We start from the raw sequence: 25,118 nt of genomic DNA, 5'->3' as shown, positions 1-25,118 counted from the left end.
ATATTAATATTCAGTACAACTTTGCAGAAAAGTGATATGGTATATGCTACCTACAGTATGAGCTGATTCACTGTTGTGTCATTGAGTGTGCTCATAAGAATTTGTCTCTTAATCTTGATTAAGTTTGAGATTTCTTTACTTGTTTGTTTGAACATGAAATGATAGCCATTACTCAGCTATGAGTTCATGCCATGTTGAACAACTTTGTTTGTGTCTATATAGCACTGTATGTAATCTGATGGTGACACAACTGTTGTGCAAGGTGCCTGTGCAGGACTGGAGGTATTCCAGGGCAAGGCTCCAAGCTGTGTAAACCTGGAGCTGTACCACAGAGTCCCTAATTACCTGTCCATAGCCAACATCAGCACCCAAACACCTCTGGGTCCACATGTAGGCTATTCATGCTCACATACAGCTGTAATAAGCCACACAGTCTCTGTGACACATCAAGAGACAAACATTCTCTCTGGGATTATTTTTTACCTGCTGGCTTTCTGTACATTGCTTTGCACACAGGAGGTGACCGTGTAGCCCTGTTCAGGCTTGCAGCTCCTCTCGATGTACTTGTAGCCTTGTTACATGTGTAATCAGAGCTGGTCACAGCTGTGAAGTTCGCGTGACACTACATGTATATGCGCCTGTGTAGGTGGAGATACATGTATGAGGTGAAGGCTGAATTCTCATGCCCAGTTCCCTCCACCCATAAGCCTGATTGCCTGTCAGTGGAGGGTAATATTCTTGATTATGGCCTAAAGTTCCACGCAAATACATGTGACAAGATACATTATTTCACCTATATTTTAGTTTTTATGACTTGACACATGCGGTTTTATTCAGATTCATCCACCTTATATGACCATATAGTTTCTGTGAAGTTTCATTAAAATTATATGTTGGCATCAAAAGTATCATTTTAAGGCCTTTTTTACAGGCCAAACTTTAGGTGAAATATGGTATGCTTGATTCTGTTCATATGCATGGTTGTGCACAGTTATGTGTACATCTTATGTGTAAATGGTGTGTGGCCAGAGAACTGCAGAGAATAAATCTACATGGACATGTATACTTGTAAGTGGCTGCACTAGTAGATCTTCTTCATGCCACTTTTGGGGCCCTCACTAGCTTACATGTATGGTTAAGGTGCTGGATGACTCTGACTGTCAAGCCTTTGGACAATTAGAGGCATGTAACGCCCTTTGAATTCAGCTCTCAGCTCTGGCCACTTTTGCTGTGGCTTTAAGCCTGGAGGTTTGCGACGTACATGTACCTGGTAGGCGGTGGTTTAATCTGGTCGCTTAGTATTAAGTGAAGAATTCTTGGTTACGGTGTTAAATACCAACCAAATTAACAAATAATTTTGCTATTACACACAGCACATGTACTATATATACATTACAGACCTTCCTTGATCATCTCTGTGCAGATGTGGGAGTGGGGTATGAACAGTATTGACTGTAGCTGTTCCCAGCAAGTCAGTATACATGTATGCCTATACATGTACATGTATCATTTCAACATTAAACAGTTTGAGCTCTCTTAATATTAGAGTACGTGTACATACTGTACAGAAGGTTTAATTGCGACAGTGACACTAGTTTGCTAGTATGATGGATATAATGTAATGTATGTACATCAGAGTTTGTTAAAAGCATCTTCTTGTGCTCATCTTAACTGACCTATTTACATGTATTAGAATATACATTTTTTGTTCTTTTAATTCCTGCTATTATTAGATCAAGTAATGTTCGACTTATGGTAGACAGTCTGGGTTGCATGCTGAGTAGTTCTATAAATAGGCATTGTAGATGTATTGAACTTGGGCAGTATAGAGGCATACATGTATGTCAATCATTAGAATGTATAGGGTCTGCATACTTACCTGAGTATATATGTAGATTACATGTATATAAGACTACCTGAAACTGGGACAGTGGTATGTGCTTCATGAATCTCAAGTTAAAATGTTTGATATTGAACATGTTAGCATGTTTTTCATCCAAAGAACGATCATAACGTTTGATATTTAACAGGCTGGCATGTTTTTCACACAAAAGAACAATCATAAAGTTTGATATTGAACATGTTGGCATATTTGTCACACAAAAGAACAATCATAAAGTTTAATATTGAATATTTCAGCATGTTTTTCATACAAAAGAACTATCATGAAGTTTGATATTGAACATGTTGACATATTTTTCACACAAAAGAACAATCATAAAGTTCGATGTTGAACATGTTGGCATGTTTTTCATACAAAAGAACTATCATAAAGTTTGATATTCAACATATTGGCATATTTATCATACAAAAGAACTATCATGAAGTTTGATATTCAACATGTTGGCATGTTTTTCATACAAAAGAACTATCATAAAGTTTGATATTCAACATATTGGCATATTTATCATACAAAAGAACTATCATGAAGTTTGATATTCAACATGTTGGCATGTTTTTCATACAAAAGAACTATCATAAAGTTTGATATTCAACATGTTGGCATGTTTTTCACACAAAAGAACAATCATAAAGTTTGATATTGAATATGTCAGCATGTTTTTCACACAAAAGAACAGTCGTGAAGTATGATAATAAACATGTTGGCATATTTTCACAAAAAAGAAAAATCATAAAGTTTGATATTGAATATGTTAGCATGTTTTTCATACAAAGAACAGTCGTGAAGTATGATAATAAACATGTTGGCATATTTTCAGAAAAAAGAAAAATCATAAAGTTTGATATTGAATATGTTAGCATGTTTTTCATACAAAGAACAGTCGTGAAGTATGATAATAAACATGTTGGCATATTTTCAGAAAAAAGAAAAATCATAAAGTTTGATGTTGAATATGTTAGCATGTTTTTCATACAAAGAACAGTCGTGAAGTATGATAATAAACATGTTGGCATATTTTCACAAAAAAGAAAAATCATAAAGTTTGATATTGAATATGTTAGCATGTTTTTCATACAAAGAACAGTCGTGAAGTATGATAATAAACATGTTGGCATATTTTCAGAAAAAGGAAAAATCATAAAGTTTGATATTGAATATGTTAGCATGTTTTTCATACAAAGAACAATCATAAAGTTTGATATTGAATATGTTAGCATGTTTTTCATACAAAGAACAGTCGTGAAGTATGATATTGTACATGTACATGCTGTTCTATCTGTAATCAAGGTCTTCAGGAATACTCATACAAAAGGACAGTTGTAAGGATTTCTGCTTGTGCACATGTGGCGTGTGTCAAGTAAAAGATAATTGGAGGTTATGGTAAAGCAGAATGTGTTGTTTTCACTTTGTGTGTATAAACATGCCCTAAGTATCACTCATCTGTAATGTTTAAATTAAGATTCTGTTTCTATGGATTTTTTATGGATTTTGTTAAGGGGAAACATTGGAAAATTTGTTTATAAAAACAGTAAGTTTAATATTTGCAGTTTGCATTCGGTTTAGTAAAACAAAGATAAAAAAAAGTTATACTTGATGTAGGCATGGCAAGTAGTGCAGCCAGACAGATGTTGAGATGTCAGGGGTTAGATTACCAGTGTGGCATTAAGGTGGAAAGTGCAGGCTAGAACCTGCAAACCCCCAGCTGAAGGAATTACATGAGGTTGCCCAGATCTGTGCTCACCCAGGGCCAGCCACAGGATGCATGGCTAGCTCACTCAGTCAGCAGTTGTTAGGGGAGTGAAGGGGTCAAACGCTCCAGGCGAAAAATAGTGCAAGGCTGACTAGAGTAAGACCTAGTTCCCAGCATGCTCTTGCTGTCAGTCAGTTCAAGTCAAGGTTTGCTGTGCCTACACTAGCTGAGCTTATTAACTACAGCCTTCATAATTCACCCCACCTTAGCTCCACATAGAGACTAGCACTGTGTAAGGGTGGGGGACCTGTGTAGTGCTGGAGTGGAGCTTACATGTATACAGTGTGTGTACAGGGATTGCAATCTGCTGGCTGTGCAGATCAGCTGTTGTAGGCAGGTACTTGGTCAGATCTGCTGTCGCTGCTGCAGTCGCTACTCCACGTGGATAGCCCAGTCACTGCACCTGCAGCCCCATACTCCAGTACTATATGTATCCCAACCTGCATAGTTTGAATGAGAGTTGTATGTGGCTGAGGCAGACAATAAGCTGGCTGTGTATGGAATCTGCTTGCTGACTCTACCATCTACCTAGGTTCATTACAGAGAACTGTGGACTGATTTCAGTGTTATTCACTGGCTGGCTTGTTTGGGTGGCAGACTGTAGTGTCAGGGATGAGCCAGCTCTAGCTACCTCTGCTGGCACTCACCCAGCTCGCCCGGCTTTTTACCACCGACATGCTAGCACGCTTTATGGCGGGATAGGAAATCAATAGAATATTGACGTTTTCCATGCGGTTCCTTGCCTCTATGTCTCGTGTGTGTGTGTGCGTATTTGGAGGCACCATAATTTTTATATAGTCTGTGGCCATTGAGTTGAACAGAGACGTTGCTCATTGTGGATGTGGATGTGGAAGTGTCAACAAGCTGCTCACAAACATGGACTAACCATCCTTCAGACCGGCCAGATATGCTGTGGAGTGGAGTACATGACAATCAGTGATCAGTACCACCCATCATCACACCTATCACTACATGGCATAGCACAGATGCTGTAGTACTACTCTCCTAGTTTACCTGTTATTTGTTACCATCTATATGTATTCCCCAATGCATCCTCCACCGCAAGACGCTATGCCCATGAACTCTGACCCTTTCTATGCCTCTCCTTTCTCCACTTACTACAGGCGCCACACCCCCTACATGGGCCAGCCAGACTTCCGCATATATGAACTCAACAAGAGGTTACAGCAGCGGACAGAGGTGAGTTCATAGCTTTCACTTTCACTTTGGTAGTCAAGTGTGGTGTTTGATGATCACAGGTGTCTCAAAACCATCATTCAGATAAAAGCTAAAGTAAACATGGTGGAGTTAATTGAGTGTATTTACTTGTGAAGCAGAATCAGCCTGATAAACTGAGAAATAAAGCAATGATACAAACAAATTATTAAAGTGGTACATGCCCCAGTGTTGACCTACATACAACCCTGATTCAGATTCAGAGAAGAGGTGGACATGTGCATGTTAATATATACTTTAAGTTCATTGAAACCCGAGACTTTGTTAGGATCATTTAATGGTGTTGATCATCTGCACTCTAATAAGGGCAGATTCCGGTGTCCATCACAGGTATTCCTAACAATGCAATAGCATACATGCACCATTAAAATGTTTCGATCCAAACTACGTGTTTACACTGTGCATTACACTTCTCAGTGTTGAAAATAATCTGCATCTGTTTACCTCCACATAAAACAAATTCTTGCTTGATGAGTACCGTGCATGTGTCATAACAGCTTGGAACTCCTTTTGTATGTTGATAGATCTTGCATACATACAGGTATGTGGATGTATATGAACAGCACTGTTACGTGTTTGACAGGAATGCCCCCCAGCGACCCCAGCTTTTGTAGAACTACATGTACATGTATTACATGGCACAACTAGACCCTTGACAATTGTCACATTATGTTTAAATCCAGCTGAGGTTTGGTTTTGGTTCATGTAGATTGGAGGCAAGGTTGTGCCTTTTGTCCTCCACCCTTAATCCTGGTGTCCCCTAACCCTTATTCATGATGTTCTCCACCCTTAATCCTGGTGTCCCCCACCCTTGATCCTGGTTCTCACTAACCTTACTCTAATCTCGACATGCTCCACTCTTTAACCTAGTGTCGCCACGCACTTAATCCTGGCGTCCCCCACTCCTAATCATGTTGTTTCCACCCTTACTCCTGGTTCTCACTAACCTTACTCTAATCTCGACATGCTCCACCCTTTATCCTAGTGTCCCCATGCACTCCTAATCTTGTTGTTTCCACCCTTACTCCTGGTTCTCACTAACCTTACTCTAATCTCGACATGCTCCACTCTTTAACCTAGTGTCGCCACGCACTTAATCCTGGCGTCCCCCACTCCTAATCATGTTGTTTCCACCCTTACTCCTGGTTCTCACTAACCTTACTCTAATCTCGACATGCTCCACCCTTTATCCTAGTGTCCCCACACACTCCTAATCTTGTTGTTTCCACCCTTACTCCTGGTTCTCACTAACCTTACTCTAATCTCGACATGCTCCACTCTTTAACCTAGTGTCGCCACGCACTTAATCCTGGCGTCCCCCACTCCTAATCATGTTGTTTCCACCCTTACTCCTGGTTCTCACTAACCTTACTCTAATCTCGACATGCTCCACCCTTTATCCTAGTGTCCCCATGCACTCCTAATCTTGTTGTTTCCACCCTTACTCCTGGTTCTCACTAACCTTACTCTAATCTTGACATGCTCCACTCTTTATCCTGGTGTCCCCACGCACCTAATTCTGGTGTCCCCCACTCCTAATCCTGGCGTCCCCCACTCCTAATCCTGTTGTTCCCACCCTTACTCCTGGTTCTCACTAACCTTACTCTAATCTCGACATGCTCAACCCTTTATCCTGGTGTCCCCATGCACCTATTCCTGGTGTCCCCCACTCCTAATCCTGTTGTTCCCACCCTTACCCCTGGTTCTCACTAACCTCACTCTAAACCTGGCGACCTCCACCCTTTATTCTGGTGTCTCCCATCCTTAATCCTGGTGTCCTGACCCTTAATCCTGGTGTTTCCCATCCTTAATCCTGGTGTTCTGACCCTTAACCCTGGTGTTCTGACCCTTAATCCTGGTGTCCCCCACACTTAATCATAATGTCCCTCACACTTAAACCTGGTGTCCCTCACACTTAATCCTGGTGTCCCTCACACTTAATCATAGTGTCCCCTTTCCTTAATCCTGGTGTCCTCCACACTTAATCATTGTGTCTCCTCTGCACTTAATCATAGTGTCTCCTCTGCACTTAATCATAGTGTCTCCCACCTTAAATTCTGATGCCCTCACCGTTAGTCCTGATGCCTTCCACTCTTAATCCTGGTGTCCTTGGACACTTAATCTTGTTATCCCACACTCGTAACCATGGTTACTTCCCTTAATTTTGTTTTCCCGCACTTTTAACCAAAGTGTCTCCTTTCCTTAATCTTGGTATCTCTACCCTGAACCTTGGTGTTCCATGCTCCTGATCTTGGAGTGACTGAGTCTTATACCTTTCTGGCTCCCCGACACTTAATCCTGGCTAAGGAATATACACGTGAACTTTTAGTAAGCAAGTTTGAAACATTAAATACCATTTGGATTACCAATAACTGAAATTTGTTCATCCTGCTAATTTTAGTTTGTTCAAAACTGTTTGCTTTATATACATTATGCACTTCCAGAGGGATTGAACCATGTTTGTCTACACCAAGTAAATGGTTAAACACAAACTAAACGTATAAATTTCAGAAAGTATAAAATGTGAAAATAGTGCATTAGCAGAAAAGCATTTCTGGTGTTAAACTTTTCGAACGTTTGAAGTCAACTTTGGTGAGTAAGGCACAATGACCCAGGTGCCTCTCACCAGTGCGCTCGCTGCGAGTTCATGCTGGCTTCCTCTCTGGCCATAGGGTCTGTCAGTAGCCTGCGGATGGTCATGGGTTTCGCCAGGCTGAACTTGGTTTCCTCCCGCCATAACGCTGGCCACCGTCGTATAAGCAAAATATTCATGAATACAGTGTAAAACACCAATCAAATAAATAAATAAAACAAACTTTGTGTGTGGTGATGATATTGTTGATAGCTAATCTGGAACAAGCTACCTTAGGCTGGAGTATAATAAGAACCGTATGGTGTTTCCTTGACTGCTCACTCTTGTCTGGTGAATTAGTTTGTACAAGTGGTTCACTGACCGTTACAGGTCTGACTTTGTCAGGCCATTGTGTGGCTCAGGTGGTTTACACATGGGTGGAAGTCCAGATACAGATTCACAGGGAGTGTTGTTTGACAGGAAAGATAGAAGTTCTCACCCAATCAGATGTGGTTCCTGGCATTTTGTTTTATTCACACGGTTATTCTGTAGATCCTTTTCAAAATGTTATCAATCAGTACACATGTACTTTATCAACATAATATATAGTGCAATTCTGAGATATTCTTTTCTGGGCTACAAGAAAGAGTATGGATGATTTTGATTTAGTAGCCTTTATCACTGCATGTTAGAATATCTGTGGTGTTGTAAACCACATCATTTAAAATGGTTAATTGCACTTTTTCCTAGTTTTAAATATTTATGGTTTCAAATACACTATGGGGATTTGCTGTCATTTACAAACTTTTCAAATTTTTTATGAAGTGAATTGTCATGTTTATTCATTTATTCAAAAATTTCGAACTTTGATTACAACGGTCAAGTTTATGATTGGAGAAAATTGAAGTGGCCATAGCAGACCTTGAAGATCTCTTGCCTATTAAAGCCACAGCTGAAAGGGTGAGAGATGGGTTCAAACTTGGACCTCCTTGGTCAAGGCGTTGAGAATCTGTCCTTGCCAGCCCAGACCTGCCTAACTTGGCATATAGTGAGAGCTTTGTTTTCTTGATAGAGTAGTTTTTGTAAATCTTTATCAGAATTTGACAGGTTCTTGTTCTCAAACTTATCTTTTCACAAAGAAACATTCAAATATTCAAGAAGGAGTACAAGAGAGAAAAGTTGATATACTGCCTCAGGCTCAGTCATACAAGGGTTCAGTCATAATAAAAATGTGATCTTGATATAATTCGTGAGAATTGAAAGCTTGTGTTACATTTGAGTGGAGAAGATTTGATTTCCTCATTTTTCAAGACAGGATAATGCTTCCTTTGAAAGTTGCCTTGATATGCACATGTGCATGCGATACTGCCATTGTGTGCCATTTCCTGAAGATGAGCTGTGAATGAAATGATTGCTGATGTGGCATTCAACACCAATTTTGAATGCTCACAACCAAAATAAACCTGAGAATGAACAGGAAGTATCATTCTGTCTGTCAAATGTGAACTTATTAGCAGTATATTTTCCACAGATATTTTTATGGGGGCATTGGAATTGTGTCAGATTTAGTTTTGTTTTTGTGTTTGATATCGTAGTGAAGTATTTGTCCTGCCTTATCCATGATCAATGTCTGGAGATATTTCAGTGTTTATTGTCCTGGGGTATTTTCAGTGCTTAGTGTCTCGGAATATTTCAGTGTCTAGTGTCTGGAGATATTTCAGTGTCTAGTGTCTGGGAGTATTTCAGTGTTTATTTTCCTGGGGTATTTTCAGTGTTAAGTGTCTGAGAATATTTCGGTGGCTAGTGTCTAGAGGTATTTGTCTAGTGTCTGGAGATATTTCAGTGTCTAGTGTCTGGGAGTATTTCAGTGTTTATTGTCCTGGGCTCTTTTCAGTGTTAAGTGTCTGGGAATATTTCAGTGGCTAGTGTCTGGAGGTATTTGTCTAGTGTCTGGAGATATTTCAGTGTCTAGTGTCTGGGAGTATTTCAGTGTTTATTGTCTTGGGGTATTTTCAGTGTTTAGTGTCTTAGGGTATTTCAGTGTCTAGTGTCTGGGAATATTTCAGTGGCTAGTGTCTAGGGGTATTTCAGTGGCTTGTGTCTGGGGGTGTTTCAGTGGCTAGGGGTGTTTCAGTGGTTTGGGGGGATATTTCAGGGGCTCGTGTCTGGGGGATATTTCAGTGCCTAGTTTCTGGGGGTATTTCAGTGTTTAGTGTCTGGGGGTATTTCAGTGTTTATTTTCTGGGGGTATTTCATTGTTTATTGTCTGGGGGTATTTCAGTGGCTAGTGTCTGAGGGTATTTCGGTGCCTAGTGTCTGGGGGTATTTCGACGTCTAGTGTCTGGGGGTATTTCAATGTCTAGTGTCTGGGGGTATTTCAGTGGCTAATGTCTGGTGGTATTTCAGTTGCTAACTGGTAATAAGATTATGTGTTGTTAACTAGAAAGGTAACACTGTAATAAGGTTATGAGCTTTGTTACACCAATCATATACACTTATAGTCACAAAATATTTTATATTTTGAGGGAAGGTTTTGAGCTTTTCAAAGTTTAAGTGTCCTTTGATGGCACAATCCAAATCATTTTTGCCTGGTCTGGGATAGAAGGTTGTGGGTAAACTTTCTTTTTTTGTTTTAATTTGCCTGTACAAGGTATGGTATGTCATGCCCCAAGTGTCAGCATCAAATATCAGGGAAAGCAATGTTAAACAAAATGCTTTATGTGGTATCTTAAAAAGTATTGCATATATTGCTCTCAGGTTTTCAGACATATAGAGCACAGTGACATGAGGGGAATATTCCATTGTTGTTTTGCTGCGTGCATATTAAGTACCATAAATTACAAAATTCACAACGTAGTGTATTGTGTTAAACAAAATGTTAGGGTTGGTATCTTAAAAAGTACTGCATGTATTGTCCTGGTTTTACCTGCATATGAGGCACAGTGAGGTGAGGAGGATGTTCCATCACTGATGCTCTTTGGGCATATTAGTTACCATAAATTAACAAATTCATGACTTCAGTACTTGAAGTTTTGCATTCATGTTCGAGCTCTTTGGTAGCCTTGCTACCAAATCTCAGTTAATGACAACAGACAGTGCTTCTTCAGTGAGTGTACTTGTAAGAAACCAATGTGTCTTCTGTAATCTCTGTGTGGAAACCACACAATAGGAAACACAAGATCTACAAGTTTATGCGCACCAGAGCCATTCCAAGGTTAATGGTAGTATAAAAACGTCATGCCGTATACAGCCAACCTTACCATTGTCTGCTTTGTTATGGCTTCTATCTAAGAATAATAGCTCATTTCATTCCAGTAAACCAAGAGCGTTTATGATGTTTACTTAATTTGCTACATGTTGGGTATATTTAACTTATATAGAGTTATTTAAAACTACACCTAAGTGTGGATCACTGGTTATTTTTGTTTAACAAGGTTGTAGAGCTTAGCTTGCCAGGAAGAGATGTAGATGATGGTGCTGTGCCATGGTGCAGGTTCACTCCATGTGACTGGCTGACAAGCATGCATGTACCGTCCCTCACTCCTCATTGTGCTCACATAAACTTACGTGTATCCTTGTACCCACACTCATGGAGCTGTCAACCTTTTCTGAACTATAACACATGGGGACTAATCACAGGTATTATTTGAATTCTGTAATCTGGTGGAAGAGCTTTGAAAGGCACCCCCACTCGGGAACCTCCCAAGGATCCCAGAAGGTTGACTGATTCAGTGTGCTGTTCACAGCAAGTCCTAACTGAAAAATCAATATTTCCTGCGGAGGGCCCATGTGTTCTGGAGAACAAATCCCCTTCCAGTCCCAAACTCTGCACATTTGACCAGGTGCTGAATGTCGCCTGCCTCTAATCTCTCTTAATCTACCTTCATATATCAGGTCACAAAAGCAATCCCCATTATCCCTCATACTTAACTCTGCGTACAAATCTGTCAGTCCCATTAAACACAACTAGTGACGGTGTGAAAGTCACGTTACTTGGCTTTCAACTCCACTTGCATTAAAGCACTATAGGTATTTTATTTTGTTAATATAAATGAGATTTGAGGAATTTATAAAATACATCCATACATGTGCAGTTATTTGTGAAAAGAGTTCTCATTGATAATCTACCAACAACCTCACGTGTATGTCCCCATGAGAAATGGATTCCTTTGTGCCATGGTCATGTTTCCATGGCAACTGGGTACAAATGGTTGGGTAGCAGGATGGTGAGAGATAGATCAATGGCCCTCTAGATTGGTCTAATTTTGATGCAAAGTATCAAGCTAGAAGAACAAACAAGGTTTGCTCAAGAAAGGCAGACTCGGGCTAGAATGAGTTGGCAATGCATTTCTCTCAGTCTAACTACATATACACACACACACACACATGTCCTATATAACAAGATGTCAGGCCAGGAATTGGTCGAAGATGATTTCTACATAAGTTTTTGAAGCCTACTGTTTCATGTACATGCCTATAAACATGTACGTTTACATACTTATTATATGTAAGAGTGGATAATACAAATCTTCTGATGGATATGAGTATAATTTCATGTAGATACAGATGAAGATATTTTTGTTGCAAACAGAGATTCAGCTCTGTTATATGTGGAGGTTAGCTTTGGACCTCTTGACTGAGCTGAATTAAAAGCTTACTCCTTCACTCTTTGACAGTTTGATTGCATCTATGGACAAGCATCTTCATCTGGATGTTTTCATGTGCTAGCCACAGCCAAGTGGTAAAGCTGCTTGCCATTTACTTGGTCACAAGAGACATGGGTTCAGTTCCACTTTGGGACGGAGGATTTTCAAGATACTTTGCTTTCGATGTTTTCAGAGATTTGGGAGCAATTATCCATTGAGGGTGCTCTCTAATTTTTACCTTGTACAAAACCCACTGAAGACCCACTAATAACTAACCATTGATCGGTGGTTTACATCGGGGCACTCTTGTTTCTTCCATAATTGTATAGAGGACAAATTCTTGAGTATTTTGTTATTAAAACAACAAGCAAACAAATAAGTAAATATATTGGGATGTTTTCGTCTTCACCTGAGGTGTTTATGCTAATGAGATTGTCTTGCCTTGTTAATTCCAGGAGAGTGACAACCTATGGTGGGATGCCTTTGCGACAGAATTTTTTGAAGACGATGCGACATTAACATTAGCCTTCTGTTTGGAAGATGGCCCGAAAAGATACAGTAAGAGATTTCATGTCATAACTGAAGATACTCATAGAACTACATGTAAATGTCACGTGGGTTGTTCATTTTTATTATTTGAACATGTATTGGTGTCATTATAGTGTAATTATTGGGTTTATTTCTATTTTTCCTTCAAAAGTGTCCTTAACAAATACACATAAGCTGATTTTGTAGATGTGAATGTCGGGGTTTTTTTTTTTTCTTTTTTTTTTTTTTAAATGTCACTTAGTTCTACTTCTCAGAATCAAAAATATGAACTGTTATTGTATGGCTAAAATTTTATAAAAGTCTTGCACACAATTATTGTCCAAAATGATGGTATTTAAAATATCATTGTCTGGATTTTTATACCTGAGGGAAGGTAGTTATTATTCTGAAGTTGTCTTCCACCAAGGTCATTGCTTTGTCTGAAAATATCAGTTTTATCGTCAGAGTTACCTGTAGTTTTCTTGTTTATAATCAAGTTTGTTTATGTAGCTGTGTCCAAGTACATAGTTTGGCTGTACAGGTCTGAACAGGCTGATGTGCTTTGAGATAAGATTCATTTATTTAGTGTGTTAGAATGTCGCATTTACCTGTGTGAGGGTAATGGACAGGGCTGGTCTATAATGGGAAGTTGTAGGCCGATATAGGAAGAGTCTATATTTTGCTAAGAAGGGGAGACAAGCAGTTGTTTGTCTTGTCAATCTGTCCAGGAGAATCTCTATTGTTGATCAATAATTGATGGAAAGCAGCAGCTGGCAACCAGTGGCGAGTTGCAAGATGTCAGGATGCTGGTCTCAGACTTGACACTACTTTGACGGTGTCACTCTGTCTCTGTCTAGTGGCTAGGCTTTTTGTGTTCAGTGAAAAACATATGCTTTGTTTTAACGACAGCCAGCGCGTTAGATACACCAGTCTAGGGAATTGCAAACCCTGACCACTGGAATGACTGTACCATTGACAAGGATAACATTCCCATACACATGAATGGAGGTGTTGAGTTGATTTTTGTGATGCACATGTAAGATGTTTCACACTAGATTACTGAACAGGGCTGTAATAATAATAGTGCTGGCAAAACATCTGTTAAAGTAAACCAGGGAAGGGTGACATCAAAGTCTGGAGCTGGTCTGTAATTAGTTGCATGGTACATACAGTTATGAGGTATTGGTATATTATGTTTGCCCGTGTACAAGGCATTTGTCAGTCAGGCATTGGCTTTAAAATCACCTGAACATTTTATATCGCCCTAACTTCATGTGTTACATGGCTTTGAGGTGAAGATTAGGAATGAGTTGCAAGAATAGAATTGTTTCAATTCCTTTTTTTATTTTTATTTGTGACCCTGTATTACCTTTTTACAATAATTGCTGAGTAGAATATGATAGGTCCAGTTTCCTACACCTGTTAATCCTAAACTGAAGTATCAAGTGAATAAAAAATAGTCCATAAATTTTGTGTGGTTTACCTTTCAGCAATTGGCAGGACACTTATACCTCGATACTTTCGCAGTATCTTTGAAGGAGGTGTCACAGACTTGTACTATATTCTTAAACATCCAAAAGAGTCATTCCACAATACAACGATAACCTTGGACTGTGACCAGGCTACCATGGTAACGCATCATGGGAAGCCCATGTTCACCAAGGTAAGTGGTTCAGTGAGGCTCTGTAAGGGGGTATTTCATGTAGGGCTCTGTAATGGGTTGGTCATTTAGGGCTATTCAAGGGGGTGTTCATATATAAGGGATTGGTGAAGTAGGGCTGTTCAAGGGGGTGTTCATTTAGGGCATATAAGGGTTTGGTGAAGTAGGGCTGTTAATAGGGGTGTTCATGTAGGGCATGCAAGAGGTTGGTCAAGTAGGGCTGTTCAAGGGGGTGTTCATTTAGATCATATAAGGGTTTGGTGAAGTAGGGCTGTTCAAGAGGGTGTTCATGTAGGGCATGTAAGAGGTTGGTCAAGTAGGGCTGTTCAAGGGGGTGTTCATTTAGGGCATGTAAGGGTTTGGTGAAGTAGGGCTGTTCAAGGGGGTGTTCATGTAGGGCATGTAAGAGGTTGGTCAAGTAGGGCTGTTCAAGGGGGTGTTCATTTAGGGCATGTAAGGGTTTGGTGAAGTAGAGCTGTTCAAGGGGGTGTTCATGTAGGGCATGTAAGAGGTTGGCCAAGTAGGGCTGTTCAAGGGGGTGTTCATTTAGGGCATGTAAGGGTTTGGTGAAGTAGAGCTGTTCAAGGGGGTGTTCATGTAGGGCAATACTCACAAGAACTTGTTTTCACAGAATTCTACTTCATCATTCCTGTGCAGATATGTTAAACCTTAAAGCTGGATCGCACAGAAAGCCATACAGTAGACAATTAGGTGTTTTCAGTCAGAGTGCTCAGTTACTGTTTCTGGTAGTGCTGACATTAGAGTTGCACATATTGATGGTGTTAAGAGTTACTTCCTCATCTTTTCAGGTGGTGACAGAAGGCAGGCTAATTTTGGAATTTACATTTGATGACCTCATGAGGATTAGATCTTGGCATTTTTCTGTACGACAACACCGAGAACTTATCCCCAGGAGTGTCATAGCAATGCAGGTAACAGTCTGGCTCTCTCCTACACTACAGAGGCAGTGTTAGCAGTGTTGTAATCCAGAATTAAGATATTTCACATGTGTTTATCACTTGTTTTTTGTTAACTGTTTGCATTATTTAGAGACATAAAATCACGCTCTGTGTTAAATCATTAAAACTGTCACTTTTAAATCTTTTTTAAGATGAACTGACTACAATAAATCACATAATTTCAAGAAAATTGTTCCACTAAATGCTCTTCTGTACGAACTGTGGTACTGTAGAAGGATGATCAGTTGGTGAAAACTCAAGTAAAGTCATTTCAAAATCACTGGTGATTTATAGGAGGTGAAGAATTCCAGGAAATTATACTGTGTGTTAAACACAGGTTTTACATGTATACAGTGTGTTTTGAGATGTCTTGTGTATACCTGTAATATCTCCTATACTATTTATTTGACGAGACTCGCTCAGGTGTGACAGAGTCAGTGAAGCATACCCTGTGATGAACTGTACATGTTTTAGCCTGTTCTCATCCTGTTCTCATGACCACATACTTTCTCTCTTCAGCAGGATCCAGCCATGGTTGAACAACTGTCAAAGAACATTACAAGACAAGGGCTCACTAACTACACACTCAATTTTCTCAGGGTTAGTCACTAAGTAACCAAGTCACTCACTTGTCTAGGCACAGTTGTTTTATACTTTTTGCATGTTTTTTATTGTAACATCAAAGAAATTTGATGTTGCATCAGTGGTCAAGTTAATTGCAAAACAGACATGACTCAAATTTTAGAATGTATAGAGGAATAATATTTTAGTATTAGGTGACACCAGTTTTATGGTATTGATTTTGAGGGGCGAGCTGACACTTGAAAATGGACAAACAGAATAAAAATAAAAACTGAAAATCCATCTGTTTATTTTTTCGATCTTGAAGTATTTATGATTTTCCAGTTTTTCAAAGCTTTCTGATCATGTAGATATGTGTCCAACAGGAAAAATGACCCTAATAGTTCAAATTTACCACAAATTTTTATTATACAAAGTTTTATTTTTATACCTTACTCTGACAATGAAAAAAGGTTTATTCAGCCCGTAAAACAACAATTTAAATTGGTGTTGCCTTAAAATGTTGAAAAAAAATTAACATACATGTATCTAATCTGCCATCTGAACAGCCTGAATGTACTCTTATAGTTTTTATGTCTAGGCAAAATTGGTTTATTCAGCTGTAGCGGTAATGAGGGAAGTGTCATGATAGTCCCAAGAGAATGTTCAGTGGCCTGATTAACATGCACATGATTTTCTTTTAAAACTAAAGCAGATCTTTTATGTTGATTATTACATGTCTGCCACATGTAGATCTTTTATATTGATTATTACATGTCTGCCACATGTAGATCTTTTATATTGATTATTACATTTCTGCCACATGTAGATCTTTTATACTGATTATTACATGTCTGCCACATGTAGATCTTTTATATTGATTATTACATTTCCGCCACATGTAGATCTTTTATACTGATTATTACATGTCTGCCACATGTAGATCTTTTATATTGATTATTACATGTCTGCCTCATGTAGATCTTTTATATTGATTATTACATGTCTGCCACATGTAGATCTTTTATATTGATTATTACATGTCTGCCACATGTAGATTGTCGCAATGATTCTAATGAACATGTTTTGCTTCTTTTCTTTTGCAGTTATGTGTTATTTTAGAACCAATGCAAGAGTTAATGTCCAGGCACAAGGCTTACGGTCTCAATCCTCGGGACTGTCTTAAGACAACGCTCTTTCAGAAATGGCAGCGTATGGTGGCGCCACCTGGTAAAGGTAATAAGAGCAGTAGTACGTTGAAATGTTTTCTTTCTTTTTCTTTGACTTCCTTGCTGGAATCTGTTACAATCTGTTACTTTTCAGTCTAGCAGTTAATATACAGGCAGAACTGAAGATAAGTTTTGTCGAGGCAAAAGACTCAGGCTCAAACATGAAATGACAAATAACAGCAATACATCACTGAGTTATTCTGGTTATCAGCAGTACATCACTGAGTTATTTTGGTTATCAGCAGTACATCACTGAGTTATTCTGGTTATCAGCAGTACATCACTGAGTTATTCTGGTTATCAGCAGTACATCACTGAGTTATTCTGGTTATCAGCAGTACATCACTGAGTTATTCTGGTTATCAGCAGTAGATCAGAGAGTTATTTTGGTTGACAGCAGTAGATCAGGGAGTTATTTTGGTTATCAGCAGTAGATCAGAGAGTTATTTTGGTTATCAACAATAGATTGTTGAGTTATTTTGGTTATCATATGTAAATTGCTGTTATTCTGGCTATCAACGATAGATTACTGAGTTATTTTGGCTATCAACAATAGATTGCTGAGTTATTTTGGTTATCAACAATAGATTGTTGAGTTATTTTGGTTATCAACAATAGATTACTGAGTTATTTTGGTTATCAACAATAGATTGTTGAGTTATTTTGGTTATCATCAGTAGATTGCTGTTATTCAGGTTATCAACAATAGATTGCTGAGTTATTGTGGTAACCCAGATCTTCAAACCATAGATTGCTGAGTTATTCTGTTGAAAAAGCAACCATGATCAAAATAAAATAATTCTTCATACTGTTTATATGAATTGTGAGGGAGTTGAAATTTAAGCTTGCTAATTTTACTTGACATTTTGTGTGATTGGTAGGAAGGGCTATTACTCTTTCCTGTCCAACAAGAGGACACTGTCGTGATTAGATAGTTGAACTTTAAGGAAGACTGTGGAATTATTAGTTCTGTACTGCTACCAGAGGTGACTATAGGTTTTTGTGTCAGTGTATCTGGAATGAGTTTTCGGTTTATCGTATTATGTTAAAACATGTCACATACTTCACCAGGATAGGTTACTGTTCCAGTTTGATGGCTCAAGTAGGGAACATGTATTGCTTTCACAGCTCTGGAGCTGGGAGAACTTTAATAGTCTTCCTGTTAACACCAAATAGAGCATATTGAAGTATTGCCTTGAAGTATGTTTGTGTAGAATTCACGGATAATTATTTGCGAAATGCCGGTGAGTAGGAGTCATTCATAGATGTGAGCCTTGTTGTCTGAGCCTTCCAAAATGATTAGCATCTCTCCTTGAAGATCAAACGACCAATATGTTTCTTAAACAAAAGTACCAGTGATGATCTGAGAAGTCCAGGTTTGTAACAGCTTTCAGAAAGGAAGAAATTTTGATTGATACTTACAAGTAACAAGTAAGACAAGTGTTTGTTTTAAGAATGATTTGACAAGGTAATTGTTGTAACAGTCAGAGTCACAAAAACTACTCAAACTCTCATTGAAAAGTTTATACTTAAGAGTTACTTCATGATCCATGATTCAAAAAAATAAAAATAAGTGGGTATATATATAAGTTGAAGCAGAGACTACTGATATCAAATTTGTATTTGTTGCCAGTCATAATACTTTGAGACGTTTAACGTATGACCATTTTGTTCCAGATCCTCAAAGGCAAACAACAAAGAGGAGAAAAAGAAAAACATCTAATAATGCTGGCAACACAAACAACATAAACTCGCGTGACTCTGGCCCACCATCGAGCAAGCAGAAGCGTTCCCCAGGCCCCCAAGGGTTCAATCCTGTACCGGGGGTGAGTTGTAAGCAAAGATACATGCTCCACTCTGTAGACCAGTGTGCTCAGCAACAGTAGGCCAAATAGAGAGGGCAGGACTGATGTCGCAGCAGCAATCACCAGGCTATGCCAATTATTTAAGGCTGAAACAATTATCAGAGACAGACGCAGGAAATAAAAAACAAGAAAATAAATAACTGCCATAATGTCATATTTTTCAAATTCTTTGTTATTGCAGATGATAAAAATCTAAAAGTTGTCTGAACAAGATTTGACTTCATCAGTAGTCTTCAGTATATTTTGGTACATCTCCTTTGGCCTTATTGTTGTGCATTCTTATGTTTTTATTTGCTTTTTATCCTTTTTTATAAAAGGTTTATTTTTGTGTGCTTCCAGTATCGTATCAAGTGTAACAAAAATATCTGATCAGCCTGCTTTTGTTCTGTGGTTTAGATAACTCATCTCGGTGACTAACATATTGGTTCTTTTATTTTATTTGCTCCACATTGTGCTTTCTATTCTTTTTTGTTCTTTTCATTTTTAATTTATTTTCTTGTTTTATTTATTTTTTATTATTATGTAAATATTTTAGCAAATATTTATTCATATTGCCGTAAATAGTTGGAAATATGCTGCTTAAGAACCACAGGTAATTACTTTTATATCGAGTAAAACCAGTTTGACAGTAATGCTGAAACGGTTTAACCAAATAAATGTATTCATTCTTTGGATTTCTGGTATTGAGTAAATTGCTATTCATATATTTGTTTTTCTGCTGTAAATCTGCAGGTATTCAAATTAGTTTGGGTCAGTTCACTCTCATTTCAGGAGTTCCTTGTGTTTTTTGTTGGCCTTTGTTGAAATCCAAAATTTATCATTTTCTTCTCAATGAAAAGGCGTGTCTGCAACACGGAGAAATCCAAAAATGTATCATTTTCTTCTCAATGAAAAGATGTGTCTGCAACCTAGAGAAATCCAAAAATTTATCATTTTCTTCTCAATGAAAAGGCGTGTCTGCAACCTAGAGAAATCCAAAAATGTATCATTTTCTTCTCAATGAAAAGGCGTGTCTGCAAAGTAGAGAAATCCAAAAATGTATCATTTTCTTCTCAGTGAAAAGATGTGTCTGCAACCTAGAGAAATCCAAAAATGTATCATTTTCTTCTCAGTGAAAAGATGTGTCTGCAACCTAGAGAAATCCAAAAATTTATCATTTTCTTCTCAATGAAAAGGCGTGTCTGCAACCTAGAGAAATCCAAAAATGTATCATTTTCTTCTCAATGAAAAGGTGTGTCTGCAAAGTAGAGAAATCCAAAAATGTATCATTTTCTTATCAATGAAAAAGCGTGTCTGCAACCTAGAGAAATCCAAAAATGTATCATTTTCTTCTCAGTGAAAAGATGTGTCTGCAACCTAGAGAAATCCAAAAATGTATCATTTTCTTCTCAGTGAAAAGATGTGTCTGCAACCTAGAGAAATCCAAAAATTTATCATTTTGTTCTCAATGAAAAGGTGTGTCTGCAGTTTTAAAAATGTCTGCCAGAAAGGTGTAAAAATAAGAAAAGATTTTATTTCTCTGAATGCAAAGTACAGCGTTAAATAGAAATACTGGTTAACCAAATAATCAGATAGTAAAAATCACTAACCATCCAACAAAAGTTATTAAGTTATTTATAGATGGCTGCCATATCAGAAATTCAGTGCCAAAAATTTATATTTGTTGTGATCTGTTGCAGGACGTGATGGTAGTGGGTGAGCCTACGTTGATGGGCGGAGAGTTTGGTGATGAAGATGAACGGCTGATAACCCGGCTGGAGAACACGCAGTATGAGCATAACGCAGGGGATGAGGATCCAGACCAGTTCAGGAACAACTCCCCGGCCCTGGCACACAGCCCCTGGGGTCAAGACAAGAAGCCACAGCAGTCTGCCTCTGTATCTAGTCAGCCAGATGAGAAGACGGAATAGCATACACCTTGATGGTATGCACATCACGTCCTTGCTCTGATTTCACTTCACCCTGCCTGACCTGGGATCACCTCCGTAAAAGTATGTGCCAATGTTTTTTTCTGTAAGTGTGCAGAAATAAAAATGTTGGCGTATATTTTTATGAAGCTGTCCTGTCTAAAGACTGGTATAGCGGCCTTGCAGGGCAGTGTGGCAGTACAGGGTGAGAGCTGGTTGATCTGTACACAAAGCCTTGTGGACAACTGGGCTTGTGGAGCACAGAGAACATGTACCAGGAATGGCGTGTCAGTCCGTGCTCAAGGAGAAGTCACATCAACACAGATTTACGCTGACAGATCTTGTATATAATCTGAAATTGGCAATCTCAAATAAAGAAGACAAAAAAAGTAGAAAAAAAGGACAGACCTGAAAGGTTCAGCTTCCCATGCAGATGCTGGTTAAAGCAGAAAAAACACATTGCTCATACCTTGTTCAGTTTCATCCACATTTTGATGAAGTCAGTTTGACTTTTCCATTATTTTTTGAGTCATGTTCATCTGAAACTTATGTCATTTATCATTTGATGAGTTAGGAGAATGGATCGGTTTTCATTTTACAGGTTTTTATAGTATTATTGAAAGAAAGTCAAGCCAGAGTTCAGAACAGCATTTTTGAAGTGTTCTTGAATCCTAATTGTGATCCTGATGTAGTGTGCTCTTGATCTGAGTTGTAAATAACACTTGCTGTCTGGTATTCTGTCTTGTTGCTCCTTATTAGGCCTCGCCTGACATTTTAGAACAACTCCCAAGTAAAGATGTTTACTAAGCTTCAGCCATGTACATGAAGTTATCTGCCATTTTCTCCCAACACACCAGTAGATGCCATTTGACGGGTAACAGATCATGCATTTTCTCATTTTCCCACCTTTTCTGGTATTTTTATAGAATCATCTGTTTTCACATAATGTTGATTACATCACAGCATGGTGAGTGAACAAGTTGACTACATAGATTATGTGGGTGTGTGAACATTATGGTTGAGAATGTGGGTGGACTAAAAATGATGAAAGCAAATTTTTCAAGTGTTTGAAATTTGCAGCACTGAACAGGTTTTGTTCTTCCCAGTTTTCTAACTTGGTTCGAGCACAAAAAATGAGAACACGTTACAATTAGAATTATTTTGATTAAAGTGGTAAAGTATTGAGCATGGGCAGGAGAAAAAAATCACAAGACATTAAATGGTGTCCTCTTTATGTGTATCTGTAGATTAGTTTCTAAGTATATTTGTAGCATTTATGAACCATAGATATGTATATATATATATATATATATATATACACACACACAGTGTTCATATTGTATTATATGTATGCCGAGTACTGTGTCATATTGTTTCTCTCTGTTTTGTTACAATTTTGTCTTCATTATTTGAAGTTTTTAGGGCTGAATATATGCATTTTGTCACCTACTCAGTAAGTCTGTTAAAAACAAAATCTTTCAAATAGCAAGAATGGCCAGCTTGCGTCTCTCGAGCTGTTGGACATAAAGGTTACATTCCCATGTTCAAGTGCCTAGCCTTGACCCCAATCACATTTCATTTGCTGAAAAGTGTGAAAGGGAAGAAAAATTGATAATAGCTTGAAACATTGAAACTGTCCATTGTACTTTAAGACATTCTTTTTTGAATGAGCTTTATTCATCATAAATTTAGTACCTTTCATTTTGAAAAATATTTTGTAGTTTAAAGCTGTCAAGTGCTAAATGTAGTTAGTTATATTTTTGTTGTATTCGATGCAAACGTATTTAAAACCCATGAAGATCTGTTCAGTTTTATTTGATAAAACATTTTAAAATTAATTTTTTCCTTCCTGTTGCTGTCATTTCATGACTAGTTGTAATATCTAGCAGTTAAATTATCTCTCTTATGCAGTATCCTTTGTCACAGATCAGGTTTCCTGCATTACTGGCATCTCTATTAAAATAATGTATGTGACTACATGCAGGATGTGGACAGTATTTGAAGAGTAGCAAAGTTAGACCAACATTTTTTATTTGTGTACTTTTGTATATTTCATTTGCGTTTAGTTCCAAGTGTTTCAGCATTAAGTACTTACCTATTTCTTTTAAATCAAATATTGTGATTAATCTATGTCTGCACATGTTAGGGTTGATATCCTCTATCAGTCTGACTGGCATCAGAGCAGGTAGGCCTAACGTGTCTTCTGTCGTGACTTTTCTATCTCATGTGCGGGACGGTCACATGGTTAAATTCATCACTTGGACATTTCTCAGAATGTACAGTACTACACCAGGACAGGTACAAACCAATAGCTGTTGATTTCTTCCGGTTGGAACAGAGATGCAGTTCATACCGTGAACGTTAATCATTAATCTCATTCAACAGATAAACGTTACCTGTACCTGCCGGTAATGACATCATTATCTCAGTTGGATGTATAAAGTCATGCCTTGTATGTATGCTTAAATTTGAGTGTTTTTGTATTGGTATATAAATATATATATATAAGTACAAATATATAAGAAATGACAAATCACAGCGAATATTGTCATTTTGAGAAAAAAAAAGTGATATTGTTTTGTATGTTTATATTGTTCTTGCTCTGTATAATGATACATGTATGTATAAACCTTCCTCCTGACGGCAATGAGCACCTAACTGACAACAGTCGTGCAGATTCAAGTGGTGTGACACAAAGTTCATGGGAAATCACCTGGCTTCAGCAATAAGGCATATACATTGAGCCTGGTTTGTGTTTAAATATTTGTGTGGCCCATGTGGGAAAGTTGACCAGTTACACGCTGGTTTATTCCAGGCTCTGTGGCTTCCTCCACCTCCATGAAAGGCAGCGTCAAACGCGAAATAAATAAAGGTAAATTTGCAATAGCTGTGAAATCTGGAAGAAGTGAATATCATCTTGTATTCCTTATGCAGTCAATGGCCGATGTTAAAAGATACGATGTCAACAGGATGTCAACAATTTTATCGACAAACAGACAGGCTGAGCGGCTAACAAAGCTGCCTCTCTCAGCTAATAAAGCCAATGTAGGCGTACGTTGCACCCAGGTGTCATTGGTGCTCAGAAGTGTTATGATCTGTTCTGCCTACCAGCCAGAAATCTGCTGATAATGGATGTCACAAAATCATAAAGAAGGTTTTTTACATGTATCAATCTGGAAAATGAAAACAGAATGGACTTTGTATCTATTGCTCAATAAATCAATGTACGGAGCATAACTGTCCAAAAACTTGCCTGGAATAACCTATTCCAAACCTCCAAAGACCTTGCTAAAGTCAATAAAACTCTCCGAATCACGAAGAATGGACGTTAAGTTAGTCATGGACAATATTTATGATTATTTAGGGTAGTTCTGCTGGGCAGAGCTGTGTCCTGCAGAGCTGTGTGTCCTGTGTGTTCTGCAGAGATGTGTGTTCTGCAGAGATGTGTGTTCTGCAGAGCTGTGTGTCCTGTGTGTTCTGCAGAGCTGTGTGTTCTGCCCAGACATGACGCACACAAATATGCATACATACAGAATGAATGTAAATGTTATCAGTATTAGTAATTGCCAAATACAGAAGGAATATTTTGTAAAAATAATAGTAAATGTAAATCACTTATTCACCCACATTTCATGCAGACTTCCAATTCTGTCCCTATAAGAACAGTGTTGACATTACATGTTATAAACTGTAACATTTTCCAGGGATGAAGGAAATTCTACTAGCACAGTGTTGCAGATAATTGTTGTGGACAAGATACTGAAGAGCAAATTTTGCAGTGCAAATATTATAATGCAAATAATAATGTGATGTGAGGACAGCTTGTCTTCACTAAAATATGGACAGTGGAATTTTTCTAAATCTCAAATTTGTGATACGCGTAACTACAATGCAAGGAATAAGCCTGCATAGAAAGTGACCAAAACCTGGACAGCTATAATATTGTGATGTCCTAAAAACAAAGAGAGATAAGTAATGTATGATTACAATAAACCAAAGAAGTCCTAAGAACTAAGAGAGATAAAGTAATACAATAAACCATTAAAAAAAAAGACATTAAAAATAGTTGTAGTATATAAAACATTCTACAACTAGGTCCAGTAACAAAGCTGGTTGAGCGAAGAAAATTTTGCATACTTGACATCTTAGCAGGTGAGCTTTTTGTGGATGTACATATTGCATTTGTAAGCATGATGAGAACGTCCATGTTTGGCCATCACAGACATTTGCCAATATTTATTCACGTACAGGCCGGTGGGCCTACATTCGTATTGAATGGTGCGGAATTCAGTGAAATTTTCA

General features: G+C 38.1%; 1 protein-coding gene across 4 annotated transcripts in view; it reads left to right on the top strand.

Moving 5' to 3' along the window:
* Positions 1 to 22,094, top strand: part of LOC135468090 (LIM domain-binding protein 2-like) — a 43,364-nt gene extending 21,270 nt beyond the window's left edge. The window contains exons 3-10 of one of the 4 annotated variants that reach the window (XM_064746147.1): positions 4,778 to 4,853; positions 12,563 to 12,665; positions 14,126 to 14,298; positions 15,105 to 15,227; positions 15,774 to 15,854; positions 16,922 to 17,066; positions 18,722 to 18,870; positions 20,589 to 22,094. In XM_064746147.1, the coding sequence (XP_064602217.1) occupies positions 4,778 to 4,853; positions 12,563 to 12,665; positions 14,126 to 14,298; positions 15,105 to 15,227; positions 15,774 to 15,854; positions 16,922 to 17,066; positions 18,722 to 18,870; positions 20,589 to 20,819 (1,081 nt within the window). In that variant the 3' untranslated portion in view covers positions 20,820 to 22,094. Of the gene's footprint in view, positions 1 to 4,088; positions 4,854 to 12,562; positions 12,666 to 14,125; positions 14,299 to 15,104; positions 15,228 to 15,773; positions 15,855 to 16,921; positions 17,067 to 18,721; positions 18,871 to 20,588 lie in introns of those variants that run through there. The other 3 variants (XM_064746145.1, XM_064746146.1, XM_064746144.1) reach the window with 3 other exon arrangements.
* The last annotated feature ends 3,024 nt before the right edge of the window (positions 22,095 to 25,118 follow it).

Source organism: Liolophura sinensis, chromosome 6, assembly GCF_032854445.1.
Source record: "Liolophura sinensis isolate JHLJ2023 chromosome 6, CUHK_Ljap_v2, whole genome shotgun sequence".
Taxonomy (NCBI): domain Eukaryota; kingdom Metazoa; phylum Mollusca; class Polyplacophora; order Chitonida; family Chitonidae; genus Liolophura; species Liolophura sinensis.
This window is presented reverse-complemented; position numbering and strand designations above follow the sequence as displayed.